Source organism: Hippopotamus amphibius, chromosome 12 (assembly GCF_030028045.1).
Source record: "Hippopotamus amphibius kiboko isolate mHipAmp2 chromosome 12, mHipAmp2.hap2, whole genome shotgun sequence".
NCBI lineage: Eukaryota > Metazoa > Chordata > Mammalia > Artiodactyla > Hippopotamidae > Hippopotamus > Hippopotamus amphibius.
In genome coordinates, this window is record NC_080197.1 from 81799055 (window position 1) to 81817749 (window position 18695).

At 49.4% G+C, this 18695-nt stretch overlaps 1 protein-coding gene and 1 non-coding gene across 8 annotated transcripts; both read left to right on the forward strand.

Moving 5' to 3' along the window:
* The first annotated feature begins 20 nt into the window (after positions 1 to 20).
* Positions 21 to 8908, forward strand: PEX26 (peroxisomal biogenesis factor 26). 7 transcript variants are annotated; one of them, XR_009048471.1, is made up of 7 exons: positions 21 to 525; positions 1046 to 1186; positions 1625 to 1920; positions 3818 to 3964; positions 4076 to 4220; positions 5012 to 6276; positions 6360 to 8908. XR_009048471.1 is itself a non-coding variant. In XM_057703061.1 (6 exons), exons 1-6 carry the CDS (start codon positions 311 to 313, stop codon positions 6418 to 6420), a joined length of 1005 nt encoding a protein of 334 aa, XP_057559044.1. In that variant the 5' UTR covers positions 21 to 310; the 3' UTR covers positions 6421 to 8908. The 7 variants fall into 7 exon arrangements, 2 of the variants coding, with proteins under 2 accessions (XP_057559044.1, XP_057559045.1); XR_009048472.1 differs by having other exon boundaries at positions 4079 to 4220; XR_009048474.1 differs by having other exon boundaries at positions 4109 to 4220.
* Positions 8909 to 10380: 1472 nt separating this feature from the next.
* On the forward strand, positions 10381 to 10483 carry LOC130834275 (U6 spliceosomal RNA). Its single transcript, XR_009048657.1, has one exon. It is a non-coding gene; the product is annotated as a U6 spliceosomal RNA (small nuclear RNA).
* The last annotated feature ends 8212 nt before the right edge of the window (positions 10484 to 18695 follow it).

The following is an 18695-nucleotide window of genomic DNA, read 5'->3' on the forward strand; positions in this document are numbered from 1 at the left end:
CCGCCGAGCGTCGGCCAGGGCTGCGCGCGCAGCAAAGATGTCAGCGCCCTCGTCCCCGCGCCCCTGCAGCTAGAGAGGCCCACGGGCAGCCCTCCCCGGGCCAGGTGTCCAGGGACGCAGTGCTCCGCAAATCCGAGGGCTCCAGGCTGTCCCCCGCCGGAACTGTAGGAGAGCCCAGGCGCGTCCTCCTTTCCTTCTCGGGGTGCGACCTCGGGGAGGGTCGTGGGCCAGGCTGTGGGGACCCTCCTTCCTCCCCAGGCCGCACGGGATACCCCGCAGCCCCCAGAGGGCGGCGGCCTGGCGCCCGCCTATGAGGAGTGACCCCGCGACTTCCGCAGCCCCCCTGAGGGGGCTCGGGGGGCCCCTGCGGAGCAGCGAGCCCGTGTGCGCCACCCCGGCCCCGTCGGCGGCCGTGCTTCTGCTGGAGGAGGCGGCCGACCTGTTGGTGGTGCACCTGGACTTCCGCGCCGCGCTGCGCACCTGCGAACGCGCCTGGCAGGGCTTGGCCGCGGAGCCGGTGGGCGCGTACGTGCTGGGCTCGGTTCGCCTCGGGGGATGGCGGGAGGGGCTCCAGACCCCAGCACTCCTGCAGTCCCGTTGCTCACGCGAGCTTTATTCGTTGCTTTCCTCGCGGTGCCTCTGCGGGAGGCAGGGACTCACCTTGTGCCTGTTCTCCGAGGAGGAAACGGAGCCCTCTTTCCACCCACACATCTGTGCTGCAAGTTTACCTTTTCTCCTTGGGGGTAAATGCACCCTTCCTGTTTGCTAACCCTGAGGTTATCTGAATACAGAGATCTGTGTTGGGCAGCAGCTGATTTGCCTCTAGGTTTACAGGAACTTTTAGCTCCTGGGAAAAGGGCAGTTTTCTCTTGTGATGGGGCCCATGAGAGCAATCATAATTGCGAGGCTTACTGGAATATCAGTGGGGAGGACAGAGGTGATGGCTGATGAGGTGGGAGCTGGCGAAGAACAGTCCCAGGGTGGAGGTGGGAATGGCAGTGCAGGGGAACCACTTCTGGACTTGAATTGGCTTCTCTGCTGACAGCTCCTCGGAGGTGAAATGCTCGCTGTGTGTTGTGGGGATCCAGGCCCTGGCAGAAATGGACCGGTGGCGGGAAGTCCTGTCGTGGGTCCTTCAGTATTACCAGGTTCCTGAGAAGCTGCCCCCCAAAGTCCTGGAACTGTGGTAGGTCCTTAGGTTCTTACTGCTTCCCCATTGGGTCAGTGCAGGAGCAAGAGGGTTTTCCTGTCCTCTACTGATTCAGTCCTGATAGCTCCTCTTTTCCCTTCTATACCATTTCCCTTTGAATCTAATTCTGTCCCTGTCCTCCCCCCACCCCCCACTCCTCCCCTCTTGCTTTGAAACATAGCAATAAAAAATGAGGAAGGAGGAATTTGGGAATGGGGTAAGGAAAAGAGGAATAGGAGATGTGAAGTGGGGTATGTCAGAGCTGAGACAGCTTCTTGCTTCTCCTAAGAACTCCTGATTCTTGTCAGCATCCCATGGGGAAGGGCTGGAGTGCACGGGGGAGGGGCTGGGTAGGAGGAGTGTAGATGGTCTGAGAAATTAAACTGTGAAGAACTGACTGCTCTTTTTTCGGGGTTGGATTGTTTGGGGCTACAGTGTTCTTTTATACAGCAAGATGCGGGAGCCTGGAGCTGTGCTGGACACGGTCAGTGCTTGGCTCCAAGACCCTGACAACCAGGGCCTTCCAGAGTACAGAGCCTTAGCAGAACTTCACTTGCAGCGAGTGCTGCTTCCTCTGGGCTGCTTGTCGGAGGCTGAAGAGCTAGTGGTGGGCTCTGCAGCCTTCAGTGAGGAGCAGCGGCTGGACGCACTTCAGGCCATTAGCACGGCACGGCAACAGCAGAAACATGGACAGTTCGGCCCTGAGGAGAACCAGACGCTAAACCAGGAAGGTGGGACGTTATCCTCCTGTGGCCTCTGTACAGTGGAGTTGTGGGCTTTCTCCTGGACCTTGGAGCAGTTCTTTGTATGAATAACTTCCAGATCACAGAATAAAAAAACCTACTGAGGTGCTTAGAAAACCCAGCCCAGACCCTCTGAAGTTGGCCGTGGAAGGTGGTAGTACAGGTCTTAGACAGAACTTTGGCTTTTGTCTCCTGAAAGTCACCTTCTCCTTGGGGTCCTGTCATTGAATCTGCCTCCACGGTGCTGGCCTGGGTGGCATGTTACTCCTTTAAATGCTGGCCCAAATGCAGACACAGCTGAGGTATGGTTGGGATAGCCAAAGGAGACTGAACAGCTGACCTGGTAACTTGTTAGCTCAACGTACGGAATTCAGTTTGGGCCCCCCTGCCCAGCCTCCTGTTTGCCTTCACTTACCCAACCTCTCACTCAGGGTCTTCTTCAGGGATTGATGGCTACCCTCTTTCAGGGCCAGCCCACCTCTGTCCAGCAGGGTACAGTTTTATAAATGGTAGAAACTGCTTCAAGACCCAACACTGCACCTAGCTAGCAACTACAGGGGCACCTACGTGGGGAGGGGTGCAGGGGGTGGGGGTTGTTTTTTTACAGAGGGACTTTAAAGATCCTCTACTCTGGACTCTTCTCTTGGTCCCTGCAAGGGACCTTGAGCAATCGTCTCGCCTGTACATGAACACTTTCAGAGACAGAAAAGTCACTGTCTCCTGAGGCAGCACATTTCAGCTGTGGACAGTTCTGTAAGGAAGCTCTTCCTGATGCCGTGTTTAAGTTTTCCTTCTGGTAGTTTTTAACCCACTGATTCTTGCTTTTTCTGTTGGTAGCATGTAGAATAGGCCTAATCCTTTTTACATGAAAAGACTTCAGCCATTATGAGACTGGAATCCCTTTTCCAAAGTATTTTTCTTTTTTTTTTTAAAGTTCATAATTGCTTCCCTTTTTTTTTAAATTGATTGATTGAGTTGGGTCTTCATTGTGTGCAGGCTTTCTCTAATTGTGGTGGGTGGGGCTACTCTTGATTGCAATGCATGGGCTTCTCGTTGTGGTAGCTTCTCTTGTGGAGCACAGGCTCTAGGCTCACGGGCTTCAGTAGTTGTGGCACATGGGCTCAATAGTTGTGGCTTGCATGCTCTAGAGTGCAGGCTCAGTAGTTGTGGCACAGGGGCTTAGTTGCTCTGAGGCATGTGCGATCTTCCTGGACCAGGGCTCTAACCCGTGTCTCCTGCATTGGCAGGCAGATTCTTAACCACTGTACCATCAGGGAAACCCCAAAGTATTTTTCTTTGTGTGCTTTCTTTGTGAGCTGAGTTAGGATAACTTCTTTGCAAACAGGTTGTTGGCTTCAGGGACCACATGTGACTCCCCAGACCCTCTGCCTGTCCACTGCCTGGGGAGGAGGGGCTTTGATGGCGAGTCCAGGGTGTTCTGGCAGGGCTGGGAGGGGAGTGTTCTTGTTTGTACTTGGTCCAAGACTGGAATTCTTCACTGTACTTATTAGGTGCCCTTTATTTTCTGCATTCACTGATCATCAGGAACTATTGCTCTGCTTAACTCTGTGCATACGGCTTAGGCCAAAATATAGAGAATGCTGTAAGGTAGTGAGGCTAGTAAAGAAGCACCAGGTGTGCAAGGTTTTCCCAGCTGAGCAGACGTTTCTGTCAAAGTCCTCTCGTAAGGAGGTGGTATTCTGGTGATGTAGTCTGTCCTTAAAGTATCCTTGGAGCTTTTGGAACTTCCTTTAGAACCACTTTATGAACTGCATGAGAAAACCAGTCTTGTTACCCTTTTGCTTGACTTTTATAATCAAGCTCAAAGCTCAGGGTCAGGGCAGCTGGTTCTTACCCTGAAGTTATGCTCCGTCTCCCCTGCCAGGCTCCTCCTCACACAAGTTCCTGTCACTGCTGATGTTGCTTCGCCAGCTTTGGGATTCTGCAGTCAGCCACTTCTTTTCCCTGCCCTTCAGAAAGAGCCTGCTGGCTGCCCTGCTCCTCTGCCTCTTGGTGGTGAGGTTTGATCTGGGTGAGTGAAGATGCCTGCCTCCCCTCCCACCCTCCTAGGTATGGGGCAGTTGACAGGGGCTCATTGGGAGCCCTCCTGGGGGTGGAGGTTTTCCCTGGTCTCTTCTGCAAGGAGGAGTTGGTGGACCTGAGCCTCGCCCACTAGAAGAAGAGACCAGTCTTGGAGAAAGTCCACTCTGCCCTGTTGACCCTGAATGTTCAGGCATGAACTCTGAGGAGAGCCTCAGCGTAAAAAAAGAAAAACTTCATCATAATGTGTAAGAAAGTTATGTTAATTTAAAACATTTTAAGTTGTAGAAGTACAATTACAATAGAAGAAATACATATTTTAGAGAATATGGAAAATAGAGAAAAGTATAAAGGAGAAAACAGAAATCACCCATAAGTCTGCTACTGTAATCGTTTTACTTAGTCTTTCTCTAGATGCAAATTTGCATGTTGTTAAGTATTCTTTTGTTTTCTTTCTAGTTTGTTATAACTGACATAGAGCACTGTATAAGTTTAAGCTGTACAGCATAATGATTTGACTTACATACATCATGAAATGATCGCCACAATATGTGTAGTAAACATTTGTCATTTCATATAGATAAAAAATTTTAAAAACAGAAAAAAATTTTTTCCTTGTGATGAGAACTCTTAGGACTTACTCTCTTAACTTTTGTGTATGACATATGGCAGTGTTAATGTTTATCATGTTGTACATTACATTCCTAATACTTATTTATCTTATAACTAGAAATACCGTTTGACTGCCTTCTTCCAATTCCCCATTCCCCATAAGTATTCTTTAAAACCTGGCTTTAGGGACTTCCCTGGTGGTCCAGTGGTTAGGACTCTGCACTTTCACTGCTGAGGGCCTGGATTCCACCCCTAGTCAGGGAACTAAGTTGCCACAGTGTGGCCAAAAAAAAAAAAGGTCTTAAAAGCTTTATGTGGCTAAATAATATTCCAACCTGTAGGAACTTCCATAATTGATTTTACAATACCCTATTGTCGAACATTTTGATGATTTCTTACTATGTTTTCTACTGTGCTCTTTCCTAAGGGCTAATTCCTCAGACCTGTGGGCACTGGGCCAAAGGTTAGGTGCTCACTGTGGACTTTTCTGCATGTTACTCTGTGTGAGTTTTGAGCTAATCTCTACTTACGAATTTAGACTTAGGATCGTATAACTTTCAAAACTGAAAGGAAAACTGGAAACCCTTGTTTCAGTCCCTTCATTTTCTTTTTCTTTTGTTTTTGGTTGAAAAACCTATGAACCAGAGAGAAGAGCGACTGCCCCAGGATCACACAGACGGCTTGTCTGTTGCTTTCGATTTAGCCTGAGATATTGCCTGGGTCCCACTGCCCTTTTTCTGCTTCTAGAGCCGTTTCCGCACAGCTGAACCCCAAGTAGGAGTTTCCTCTGAACAGTTCTGTTAGCCTCAGGAAAGCTGAGGGGAGTTTGTGCACATTCCTGTCCACCCTCTGACCTTTTACTTTGTTTAATTTTGACTCAGTAAAAATTGTAAAATTTTTTGTGGTTCTTGTGAGTCTTTCAGTCTCGTATTAAACCCTGGTCTTCTGAGTGGTGATGGCAAGGGGCCGCTTGAGCTTCTTCCATCAGGGAGCCCTGGCTGTGGTCCCACCCTTGGGACAGCCTTGACTCAGTGCAGAGGTGGTGAGAACCCAGCAGTGGGCTGCAGTTAGAACTTGGCAGAGAGGATATAAAGAGGGTGGATTGTAAAAGCTCTCTCAAGAGTAACATATTTCTTCTTTTTTTTGGCCATGGCTTGCGGCATGTGGGATCTTAGTTCCCCAACCAGGAATCACCAGGGATTGAACTGTGCCCCCTGCATTGGAAGGCAGAGTCTTAACCACTGGACTGTCAGGGAAGTCCCAGTAACATATTTCTTCTTAAGAAAGAAAAAAAAATCAATTAAAAATCAGTAATTCAAATAAGGAAAAACAAACAAACCAAAACAAACAGCCAACTCAGCTCTCATGGATTTTACTTTAATTTTCAATGTAATTAACTTATGATAAAAATAGGTAATACTGTTGCTTGACTCCAAGTTTAAAAGGTACAAAACGGAACGTGGTGAAAAGTCTCTTCCCAAATTCATCTCCCGAGAGGCAGCCACCATTACCAGTTTTTTGTGTATTAAAAAGTTAGATTAAAACATAATAAATTTGAATCTTTTTCTCAGCAAACTTAAGGTCACTGTAATCCAAGTGAAGAAAATACATCCCAGAGTCTATATCCTGGAAGAAGGGAAATTCTTTACTGTTGGGAGAGGAGGAAGGGAAGCAGCATGGGTTGCTCCCCAGGTGGGGTCTGGGGAGGAGGGGTGGGGCTGAGCAGGCTGGGGGGTGGGGGGGGGGGCGGCGCACTGACTTGCCTCTTCCTGCAGCATCCCCCACTTCCCTGCCCTTCCTCTACAAGCTGGCTCAGATCTTCCATCGGATCCGTGAGGCCGTGGCTTCTCCTCTCTGCCGGCTTCCTGTCCACGACTGAGGGGACTTCCCACTCACCTCGACCCCCTGCTTCCCAAGGCTGCCGGACGTGCAGTGTCACTCGTCCACAGCAGCCGTTTCCTGCAGCTGGATGGGCCCTGCCAGTGCGGCCAGCCTAGTTCCAGGAGGAGCTGACCCAGCCGGGCACTATGTCTTGCTGCCTGAGTGCCCTCCCCTTTGTGTCCCACTTTAGCTGGCCGGGCAGGTGGTGTGGAAATAAGATGCACAGCCCTGCAGAAGCCCCTCGTACAGGAGAGGTTTGGGAAAGGAGAGTGCTTCATCCTTGAAATGTTCCATCTTCCTGCAGAGGCAGGGGGTTGATGTTTCAGGCCGGGGTGTTCGTGAGTCTGAAGGTTCAGAACAAGGTCCTTGGCCTCTCATTTGCTTGGAACACTTACCTCTGCAGGTTGCCCCCAGCCCAGGGCTTCCCCGGGCAGGGTGAGGGCGCCACAGTCTGGTCTGGTTTATCACTGCCTGTCCCCGAGGTGTGCAGTGGGCTCCCTCTCTGCTCAGACCAGACATGGCTTCCTGAGCCCCTGGTGCTCTTCTCACTGGGTAAGGGGAGCTGGCCTGGTGCCTCCTGGGCTTCAGCTCAATTTTCCAGGTTGTCGGTGGCCAAGCTGGGCTCTGTTACACCCGTGTCTCTGCCCTCTCTCCCTCCTCTCAGCCCCTCCCTCTGCCCTGCGGTAGTTGCACTTTGTCCAAGGGCAGTTTCACCAGGTTCTGCCTGCATCCTTGCTTTTGTGGTACACACAGTCGCTGCTTCCCCCCGCCTGTGCCCTGTTATTCTAGTTATGTTTTACCATTTGTATAAGGCAGAAGTGTTTCTGTTCCTGTGACCTTGAAAAGTAGGCCAGCCCCAAAGGCTGACGAGCTGAAAATGGAGTGGGATAATTAGGTGAGCTGGAGGGATGCATGGAGGGGATTGGGTGGAGGGGAGGCTTTGAAGGCAGTGAACGATTTTATTTCTTGTCAGGGGGAGGAGACATTGGGCCCTAGTGGTTGAGCTGCTGAAATGTTTCAGTGCTTTTTGTCAGTGGCCACAAGAATCCTAGGTGTTTCTGTGCAAGGACACGTAGGCCACGTCTGTGCTGGCGGGTGCTGGAAGGCTCCTAGAAGGCCAGGAACATGGAAGGGCTTATCAGCTTTGCACTGAGACTCTCAGGAGCTGCTGGTCAACAGCTTCTCTTTCATAAAATGGGTGGAGTAAGTAAACTTCAGGCCTGGGAAGTTAAGTGCTAGGGTGTGGTCCACCAAAGCTAAGAGTTAGGAGCCCTGCAGAGAGGAAGAGAGGCGGCTGCACTTTGAGATCTCTCTTTCAGAATAATTTTTAAAATCTGGTCCTGTACACACCCTGAATAAAACTCTTTAATGGCTTCCCCTGGCCCAAGGGTAGCCAGGTTCTTGTGGAACTGCGCCACTCACACCTCTTTGCCCTTTGCACCTGCTGATCCCTCTGGAGGCCCAGCTCTCCCTTTGCCTGGTAAACCCTGTCAAACTTCCAGACTTACTCAAGGGTTACCTCTGGGAATCCTTTCCTGGTATCCCCTGCTCCAGGCCTCTATTTCATGTCCTTTCTGTGGTGGTGGCCACACAGCCTTGTGATTGTGGAATTTTGTGGCCTCTCTGAAGCTGGGGAGTATGGCTTGTTGCAGTGTCAAGTCAAGGGTAGATCCATGGCCTCCCACTCGCTGGGTTTGTGACTGTTGGAAAGTGATTTAACTTCCTCTGTAAGTTTGTTCTTCTCTCACAGGGACTTTCAGAGGAGTAAATGAGCCTCTAGTGCAGTGTTAGCACATTCCTGCTCCGGTAAGAGCTCCCAGGAGAGGTAGCTGTGTCCACATCGCCTTGCAGAGGGCTGGAGGTTAGAATGTGTCCAGAGGCATTTAAAAGAATGAGCGGATGTAACCGACATGACAGGAGGCCTCTGCTTTGGTGTGTGTGTGGGTTTGTCTTGTGGAAGCCTTGACTTTCCAGCCTTTTCTCTTGCCCCTGAAGCCCCTGTGTGGCCCTGCGCTAGGCCTCGAGGGTCTCTGCTTCCTGTCCGTCTTGAGCTCTGCAGTCTTGTCTGGCATCCAGCCCCAGCTGCCCTCTTAGTCAGACAAGGAGTGCGGACCCGCTGTTTGGGTGGCTCGGGCCTTTGCTGAGGATGCAGCTGCTTCTCGGGCCAGTCCTCAGCTCTGGGCTTGACAAGGTCTGAAGCGAAGGGAGAGCCACCTTGTCACAGTACACCTGTGCTGACCAGTGAGGTCACCACTGGCCATAGGTGGCCTTTGAGCCCTTGAAGTGTGGCTGGTCCATATGCAGATGTTCTGTAAATGTAAAATACACACTGATTTCAAACACAAAACTAAGAAGGTGGAAACTTGTTAATTTTTATATTGATTGCATGTTAACATAATCTTTTGGATATATTGGATTAAATAAAATCTATTACTAAAGTTAATTTCACCTGTTTCACTTTTTTGTGGGACTTCCAGAATGTTTAAACTTGCATAGGGGCTCGTGTTCCGTTTCTGTGGTCAGGTGCTCGCCCCCACCCAGGGCACATCTAGTCCAGAGAAGCAGTGTATGGTGGGGCCTGCAGATGTGAAATCTGGAAAGACCACCCATTATAGCCCCTTCTTTATGAGCTAAGGAAATTGAGACCCCAGGGTGAACTGATCCCCCGCCCCCAGGCGATGGCCTGCGTGAGACCAAGGTCTCCTATGCACCCAGTGTCTTGTCACTGCACGTGATGCCCTCATGTGCCCAAAAATCAGCAGCTGAAACTCTCTGTCAGTGTGCAGGTGTATCTGGGAGGTAACCTTAGCCCGAGCCAGTGGTCTGGTTCTGCTGGTTCTGCTGGTTCTGAGGGAACACAACGTGGGTTCTGTGGGCCGAGGGGCAGCTGGGGAGATGGGGTGAGGTGGGGAGGGATTGAGCTGCAGTGGGTGGTCACAGGTGGGGGTGGGTGGGCTCCGGAGGGGAGGACGCAGGGTTCTGTTTCTAGAAAGGGGGTCTGAGGGGCTGAGGGTGTATTTCGTGCCTTTGTGCAAGTGACGCCGCAGGTGTGTTTGCACATGTGTGTGTCTAGATTGTTAAAAAACTATATTACAGAATTCAGAACCCACAAAAGGGTGTTTGTGAAAAAGAGTGTCTTTCCCTCCCCTCCGCATCCCCCGGCCTCCTGCCCCAGCCCGCCACTGCTGCCATCTGTCTCCGTCCTCGGCTAACCTCTAATCCGAAGCTTTCTCCTCTACACAGAGGATGGCGTGCGACACACACGTGCCACACTTTTTTAAAACTTAATCTTGGCTGTTTGTTCCGTGTGAGCGCATGTCGCCTCATCCTCACCAGCCGCTCTGTGTTCCATTGTGTGTCGGGCTGCCGGTGGAAACCCCGTACCCTTTCCGCTTAACACAGGGAAGCCTTTCCACCCTCTCCTAAGCCCAAGTCTGAGATTAACGGGGGTGGGGGTGGGCTGGGGTGTCACACCTCTGCCGTCACTCCCGGGCAAACACAGCAGTCTGTCCAGCCTGCCTGGTAACTGCCACAGCCACGGGGAGCTAAGAGCAGGCCTCACACTCCGGACACTCCACTTCTAAATCCGGACTGGCACTGCCTCCGCCATCCACTAAGTCAGCCAGAGGAAACGGCAGAGAGAGGCCTGACATGAACTGCTAAGAAGGTGTCTGTCTACGCCTCCCCTCTGCTCCCCTGGCACAGAGAAGTCCTGGGGGCAGATGGACCTCTGGCTCTACACCCCTGGGGGCCTGTTGTAATTCTCTCACTTTGCTCTGCTTAACCCTTGCCCCCTGCGGTAGCACCTCTTTGGAACTTAATACAGGGAGTGTTTACGAGAAAAATGCTTCTCCCTCTGGAAACCTTAGTCTTTGGACTGGCAAGGAGCTGAGTTTAAAGCAATGGATACGCTGCTTGCTTTGGCAGCACGTATACTAAAACTGGAAGGATGCAGAGGAGATTGGCATGGCCCCTGTGCAAGGATGACACGCGAATTTGTGAAGCGTTCCTTTTTTTTTTATAATAGATAACTAATAAGCACCTGCTGTGTAGCACAGGGAACCCTACTCAGTACTCTGTAAAGGCCTATAAGGGAAAAGAATCTAAAAAAGAGTGGTTATGTGTGTATGTATAACTGATTGACTTTGCTGTACACTTGAAACTAACACAATATTGTAAATCAACTGTACTCCAATAAAAATTATACAAACAGAAGAAGCAGTGCACACGGGGCCTTTATCAGCCTACGAAACCCTCCAGGGATGAGGTAGTCTCCAGGTATTTTTTTGCCAGCCTCTAGGCTTCTTGGTAAAACAGCAGATCTTTTTCTTATCTTAAAGCCGTGCATATGTATTTTAGAAATTTTAAAAAGTATACACATTATTAAAATGTGTATACAGGACTTCCCTGGTGCCCAGTGGTTAAGAATCCACCTGCCAATGCAGGAGACATGGGTTCAAGCCCTGGTCTGGGAAGATCCCACGTGCCACACAGCAACTAAGCCTGTGCCCCACAACTGCTAGGCCTGTGCTCTAGAGCTCTCCAGCCACAACGACTGAGCCTGTGCGCCTAGAGTCAGTGCTCGGCAGCAAGAGAAGCCACCACACGGAGAAGCCTGCACACCACAACAAAGACCCAACACAGCCAAAATAAAATAAAATAAAAAGTAAAATAAACTCTAAAAAAAAATCACATTAAAAACATAAAATGTGTAGAAAAGCAAGTGTGGGACTCATGATCCTGTGGCTTCTAGGTAACCACTGTGATATGGGTTGATTTTCGGTTTTATATTTCAAACATCCAAGCCTCCTGGTAGCCCCCGTACTTGAAACCCTGTGAAAAAGTGGCCGTTTGCAGACAGGTGTGTGCAGGAAGAGGACAACCTGGCTGAGCTGGAGGTGGGGAGAAGGGCCTTGCAGCCGGCAGGTGGATGGGCAGGCAGGCAGAAGGGCTGAGGTAGAAGAGGGGTGGGGGCCACCACAGCCCACTGTCGCCTTTGGGTGACCTGAATAGGTAGGACTGGGATATGACGCCACTTCTAATTTTAATACTGACCTAAGCTCATACGTCACACTATTCCCCAGCTCCTCTTTGAAACTTTTCACATCCCCTCGTCACTTTTTCTGCCATCGAGATGGGGACTGACAAGCATCAGCTAATGTTTGGAGACTTGGTTGAAAGACAGAAGGATTTTTGCAGAACCGTGTCAGCACAGAGAAAAGTCACTTTAACAGCGTCAACATTATTTATGCAGAGAGATACCTTAGGCAGAAAACCAAATTGTATAGTCCTTAGAAGGTAACCAGCAGCCTCACCCTCAGAGCTACATTAAGTTCTAGAGAAAAGCACTGATACTTTCATGTAAGAGGCTTCTTTTCTGGGCTTCCTAGGTGGTGCAGTGGTTGAGAATCCGCCTGCCAATGCAGAGGACATGGGTTTGATCCCTGCTCCAGGAAGATCCCACATGGCACGGAGCAACTAAGCCCGTGAGCCAAAAAAAAAAAAAAAAAAAAAGATCCCATGTGTGCAGCCAAAATAAATAAATATTAAAAAAAAAAAGAGGCTTCTTTTCCAGATGTGACAGTGTCCCTTCCTTGGCTCCTTGCTGCCCCTAAGGCTCTGGCTCCTCCCTTTCTGTTTCTTTGGCTAGGTTCCCTCTGCCCTTGGCCTTTGTGCTTGGAGGGAGCACACCCTCAGGGCTCTGCCCGAAGCTCAGCTCTTTCTGGTCTCCACCTCTGCTCTTTCACCTCCATCTGTGACCTCTCAGGCTCATCTAATCACACTCCCCCTACAGACTTGCTTCTCTCCTCCTGGAGTTCCCCATCCAGACTCTTGGCCTTTGTCTTGTTGCTGGTCAGCTTCACGCCCAAGCCCCTCAGGCCCCGAGCTCTTCCTCTGCTTCATCTTTCCGTCAGATTGTGACTCACTACCCAGCCAGGTTCCTCCTGTGATGGCTGTCACTATGGTGGCGGTGGGGGCGGGGAGGGCGGGGGCAGGGGCCATGTCTTTGAATACTAAAAATAGCTGCTAAAAACTTTTTGCATCTATTAGCTGATGGTGATCTCGGCGAGGCAGCAGTAAGCAGTAGTGTGCAGCGAGATCTTAATTCCCTGCCCAGGAATTGAACCTGGCTGGCCTGGATGAAAACCAGGAGTCCTAGCCACCAGACCAGCAAGGGCTAGAGGCTAGAAGCTATTTTTCCCTGGCTCTCGCCCCCAGTGAAAAATGCATTTCTCACGGAGACTAAACTGTAAAAGCAGGTACAACGTTTATTATGAGAGACGCAGCATAACAACGAGTGGGAGAGCACACAGAGAAGCAGTTTGTTTAGTTAAGACAGAAGCAAGGCAGAGATGCACACCCAGAGAGAAACAGTGTGGGCGTGCCCCCCATAATGAGGACCTGCAGTAAAGAGGCGGTTAAGTCATTTATACAGGGCACTTCCTCCGGGTCTTTGTTTACCTTTGGCCAATTATCTGGTTTCTTTTTCCACACCTGACCTGTCCTAGGACCCTCCCCATCATGCGTGCGTAACTCTTTTCCAAGATAGATTTCAGCCCAGAGGCCTCTGGGAAAGGCTTAGCATGCCATATTATGGGGTGGTGCCCCCTCCTTTTTGACCTCCAAGGAGCCTTTCTGTGCATGTGTAATGTCTCCCTTGTCCCAAGGATGGGGAGTGTATGACCTCTTGATCCCTTAACAGGGTTTATTCCCTTTCTGTTGCTGTCATAAAAGTGTCCAACGTCTGGTTATTTACCCTATTCCTGTTGCTCTTTCTTATATTGAAGTACAGATACTGAAATATAGACAGGAGCCCAGTCATAAATATGTAGTCCTGGAGCCCATTTGTCTCTTGCCTCGGGAAATGTAAACAGGGGGCCGGTAATGAATGTCCAGCCTGGAGCTCATCTTCTTCTCCGCCTCATGAGATGTAAACAGGAAGCCAGTTGTAAATGCCTATCCTGAAGCCCATCTATCTCCTATCTCAATGCAATCTCATGACAAGCCAATGAGGTGGGTTAGCATTAGGGGTACAGAGGGTAAGAAAATTTTCCAGTTGTCCCACAGCTATTAAGTGATGGAGCTGGGATCTGAACCTGGCAGGCTGGCTCCTGCGTTGACATTCTCACATCCCCTGTGACACCAAGAATGAGGCCATGTGTACATGCACGTAAGAAGCCATGTAGTAAAGACTTGTTGGATGGACTTGGATTTGATCTTGGAAATTGGAAGGAGGAAGAAATAGCAGCAGCAAAGCTGGTGAGCACACAGGCGAGCGTCAGGGCTGAAGAGAGGTGGTGGTGGTGGTGGTGGTTGTGGGAGGACAGCGCTTTGGCACCTGTTCGGCAGTCTCACTGCCCAGCTCACTGTGCAGGGGTGTGTGGCCTGAGCAGTTACTCTCAGAGGCAGCGAGAGTGCATGACAGGGAAACAGGTGCAGGCGGGCACTTGGATTTTAAAGATGGATCTGTGAGGTGGTACAGCTGGGGTCAAGACTCCGATATCAAATTGACCAGAGTGAAAAATAGCTGGGGTCCTAGCCTGGCTCTGCTGCCACATGGGATGACCAGACTCTATTTTCAGGTCTGTGAACAGGCCACGTTACTCATTATATTTATAAGACATGAAATGTGTTCATTCAAACAACCTTACTGAAAAACCCATAAAACAACATTATCTCTATCTTCGCTTTGATACATGTGCATATTGTTTGTCATAAACATATATCTAGTACTTTCAGTTCTGCATTTTTCATTTAATATCATCATCTATTCAGTTTCCAACGTTACTGCTTCCTTTCTATATGTATCTGTTTCCTGGGGTTGCGGAAACAAATTACCACAAACAAGGGCCTTCAAACAACAGAAACTTATTCTCTCACAGCTCTGGAGGCTGGGGTCCACAGTCAAGGAGTCTCTCTCCAGAGGCCCTGGGGAGAATCCTTCCTGCATCTTCCAGCTTCTGGGGGCTCCGGGAAGTCCCTGGCTCATGGCCACATCTCTCTCATCTCTGCCTCTGTCTTTACCTGGTCGCCTTCTCTGTTTCTATGTCTTCTCCTTTCTGTCTCTTTTAATGTCGCTGAATTTGGGAAACACCCTAATCCAGGTGATCTCACCTTGAGATTTTTTTTTTTGACTGCGTTGGGTCTTCATTGCTGCACGTGGCTAGCTGTGGCGAGCAGGCATTACTCATCATTGCAGTGCGCAGGCTTCTCAGTGCAGAGGCTTCTCTTGTTTTAGAGCACTTCTCTTGTTTTAGGGCCCTAGAGTGAGTGGGCTTCAGTAGTTGTGGCATGTGGGCTTGGTTGCTCTGCTGCATGTGGGGTCTTCCCGGACCAGGGATCCAACCCATGTCCCCTGCTTTGGCAGGCAAATTCTTAACCATTGCACCACCAGGGAAGTCCTCATCTTGAGATCTTAATTACATCTGCAAATGAGGTGACGGTCGAGGTTCCAAGTGGATGAATCTTTGGGGTCTCAGTTCTCCATTTTCGCAGCCACATAACCCTTCCTACTGATGTGCTGGCCATTCTAGTTCTTTCCGACTTTTTGCTAATCTAAACACAACAGCTCTGAACAGACTGCATATACAAAGGCCATGAAACAGCACTATTATTTTCCTTGTGGGTTATTTTCTTGGGGTAGTTTTCTGCAGTGGATTCATGACATCAATGGTGAGAGCTATTTTTCAGCTTTTCACATGCTGCCAGGGTGTGGTCCAGAAAGGCTGGGTGTCTGCGATACCCACAGCATTATGTGAGAGATCTGGAGAACATATAGAGAACCCAGCAATCGTTTCAGCGTCCGACAGGAGGCAGATACCCAATACGTGAAGAATCAACTGTATACAGAGCACCACAGCCTCAGAGAAGATACTGACCTGACCGACGTATCTTTCCTGTTGTGCCGCTTTATCCCACGCAGCTCATTGGTGCTTTTTAAAGGGCTGGCAGCTGAAGAAGGTGGTCCCTGGATAGGTAACAGAGCCCTAGGTGAGGGCGAGGGCGGGGGCTTCTGCTGACCTCTGACCAGCTTGCCCCTGTTTGTGAAGGAGACGAGTTTTTCTCAGTTCCCTAAGCTCAGTGTTTTCTGCACTTGGCTGGTCCATGCTTGAACCCTAACCCTAAATGCCCACTGCCTCCTTGCCTTGTATGGCTGCCTTGTCCATCTGCTGAGTTCTCTGTGCCTGATGGGTGATGGCCTAAAGGGCTGCCCCTGCACCCCCCCCCGCCCCCACCCTGGGGAGGTGAGCTTGGCAGGGATTAAAGGCAATGCCATGGAGTTAATGCTCTGAAAGCTCCCACTTCTGACATCAGCTGGTTGGCAGGAGGCGAGCAGGGGACGAATCAGAGCTGTTAGGAAAACGCTGCCGTCCCCAGCTTAAAACAAGGCCACCCAGACCCCCCATGGTTGGTTTTGGAAGGGCACTCACCTGGAAGAAGGGCTGGCTAGACTGTGTGGCTGCACATTTATGCCTCTTGATTTTGGTGCCGCAACCGTCAGGCCTCAGAGGGGAACCACAGTACCCTTGATTCTGTGGCCATCAATGCCCCCTGCCCTTCCAGTGCCCTGCAGTGCCTGAGGCACAAGCGGGGAGTCCAGTGGTCTGAAGGTAGGCAATCACCGGAGTTAAATCTGTGGCAAATACCTAAATCTAGATAATCTGATTATAAACTATAATTTCCTCCTGGAATTCAAGCCTTCCCTCAGCAGGTGCCTGGGATGTCCCAGGTCTTCCTCCTCCAGGCTCCGGTCTCCCTCTGCAAGATAAACCCCATCTTTAACACCCACACCCTGAAGCACCTAGACATTTGGTCTCAAAGTTTCGCTGAGTATGAGGACACCGAGGTTCAGTTTGGAGGTGATGAGTGAACCTGGAGTCTGACTCCCTGAGTGCAAAGCCCAGCTCTCTCTCTTACCAGCGTGTGATCAGGAATGAGAGTTAACACTTCTAAGTTTCAGATTCTTCATCTGTAAAATGGGGATAATAAAAATGTTAATTTCAGAGGCTTGTTGAGAGGAGTAAAAGAGATAAGCACTTAGCACAGTGTTTGACACACAGAGTGCCCAAAGTCAGGAAATGTGTAAGCAAGAAATGTATACATATCATGAGGACCGACTCTTGGGACTTCCCTGGTGGCCCAGTGGTTAAGCTCCCAATGCAGGGGGCCCGGGTTCGATCCCCGGTCAGGGAACTAGATCCCACATGCATGCCACAACTAAGGAGCCCGCCTGCTGCAACTAAGACCCAGCGCAACCAAATAAATAAATAAATAAAAGATTTTTTTTTTAAAAAGACTGTTCTTCTGGGGGATTGCTAGGAATGATCTTAACTCCTACTCAGATGGGTGTGGCTCAACTCTTTAGGCATCACTGTAATTACTGTATCGGAGAATATGATCCCTAATGACCCCATAGCACAAAATCTACACAAGAAGAAATAATACACACATGGTATTGAGAGTCTGATGGATGTGGAGTAATGTCTTTACAAGGCCCAAATCATACTGGGAGGTTGCTTTCTCATAGGTAGCCCAGATTTTTTTTTTTTAATCATTGCAAAAGCTAATTTATTTCACTCTTTTTATAAGAACTGAAGAAACTTTGGATCCCAGTTGGGTCCAAATCACCTATTTTCGAGGTTGAGTTTTAAAAATCTCTACAGGGAGCAGGGAAATTTAAAGCTAACAGAGCAATGCTGCTCTTCTCTGTGAATAGCCTGGATTTGACTTCAGTTTTTCCACCTGCAAAAAAGGGGACTGTGTTAGGGTTCTCCAGAGAGAGAGCACCCATAGGATATATGGAGATACACACACACACACACACACACACACACACACACACACAAAGAGAGAGAAAATAAGGAATTGGCTCACATGATCATGGAGCCCAAGATCTGGAGTCTGCAAGCTGACCCAGGGGAGCTGCTGGTGTGAGTTCCAGTCCAAGGGCAGGAGAAGACCAGTGTTCTCAGCTCAATGGTCGGGCAGGCAGCTGGTCCCTCTTACTCAGCCCTTTTGTTTAATTCAAGTCTTCAACTGATTGGATGAGGCCCACCCACACTGGGGAGGACAATCTGCTTTCCTCAGTCTACTGATTCAAATGTTCATCTCATTCAGAAACACCTTCCCAGACATACCCAGAATAACGTGTGACCGAATGTCTGGGTGTTCCGTGGCCCCGTCAAGTTGACACATAAAATTAACCACCATGAGGGCTGAAGACACATGTCCTCCTTCTTTCCAAACCTCTACTTAGGGAGAAAGGCACTGGATGGAGGTGGGATCCAGGTTGCCACAGATCAAATAATTGTGAGACAGAGGACTTAACAACCAAAAAGAAGTAGATGCTTTTTACTCTTAGGACTCTCAGGCCACTATCACAGTCTGTTTGGGCTGCCATAACAAAATACCACACACCAGGTGGCTTAAACAACAGAAACATCATCTCACGGTTCTGGAGACTGGGAGTCCAAAATCAAGGTCCAGCAGGCTCAGTTTCTGGTGAGGCCTTTCTTCCTGGCTATAGATGGCCAGCTTCTTGCTGTGTCCTCACCTGGCCTCCCCCTGTGCATACATTCCTGGTGTGTCTTCCTCTTATAAGGATGTGAGTCCTATTGGATCAGGGCACCACTCTTATGACCTCATTTAATCTTTTTTTTTTCTTTAAGAGCTTTTATTGAGGTACAATTGATATACAATAAACTGCATATATTTAAAGTGTACAATTTGATGTTTTTTTTCTTATTAGTGACCTCATTTAATCTTGATTACCTCTCTAAAGGCTCCATCTCCAAATACAGTCCCATTGAGGGTTAATGCTTCAACATATAAATTGGTGGGGGGGTGGGAACACAATTCAGTCTATGTCAGCTACCCTTCTTTTTATCTCCCTGGAACCAGAAGAGGCCACATTCAGCATTTATGGTGTAGACATGGCTCCTTCCAACCCTTAACCCTGTAAAGGGGACAGATGATGAGGTTCAGTGAAGCATCATAGTGAAGGCTGCTGAATGCCATCACAATCACCAGTGTTGTCGTCATCGTTTTTATCCCAAGACGTTAAGAACCTGTGCATAACACATCTGGTGATTGACAAAGAGAGCTGGAAAAGTCAATTTATTCAGCAATGTTTATTGAGCATCTTTGATACACTTGACTAGCTACTTTATTTATTTGTTTGTTTATTTATTTAGTTGGCTGCACCGTGTCTTAGTTGCAGCATGTGGGAT

Bases quoted from the DNA above. Each gene is read 5' to 3' on its own strand.
- PEX26 (XM_057703061.1), top strand. From the start codon at position 311: ATGAGGAGTGACCCCGCGACTTCCGCAGCCCCCCTGAGGGGGCTCGGG. The intron at 1,187-1,624 runs GTAGGTCCTTAG...TTGGGGCTACAG, and splicing joins CCCAAAGTCCTGGAACTGTG to TGTTCTTTTATACAGCAAGA. The intron at 3,965-4,075 runs GTGAGTGAAGAT...CTCTTCTGCAAG, and splicing joins GGTGGTGAGGTTTGATCTGG to GAGGAGTTGGTGGACCTGAG.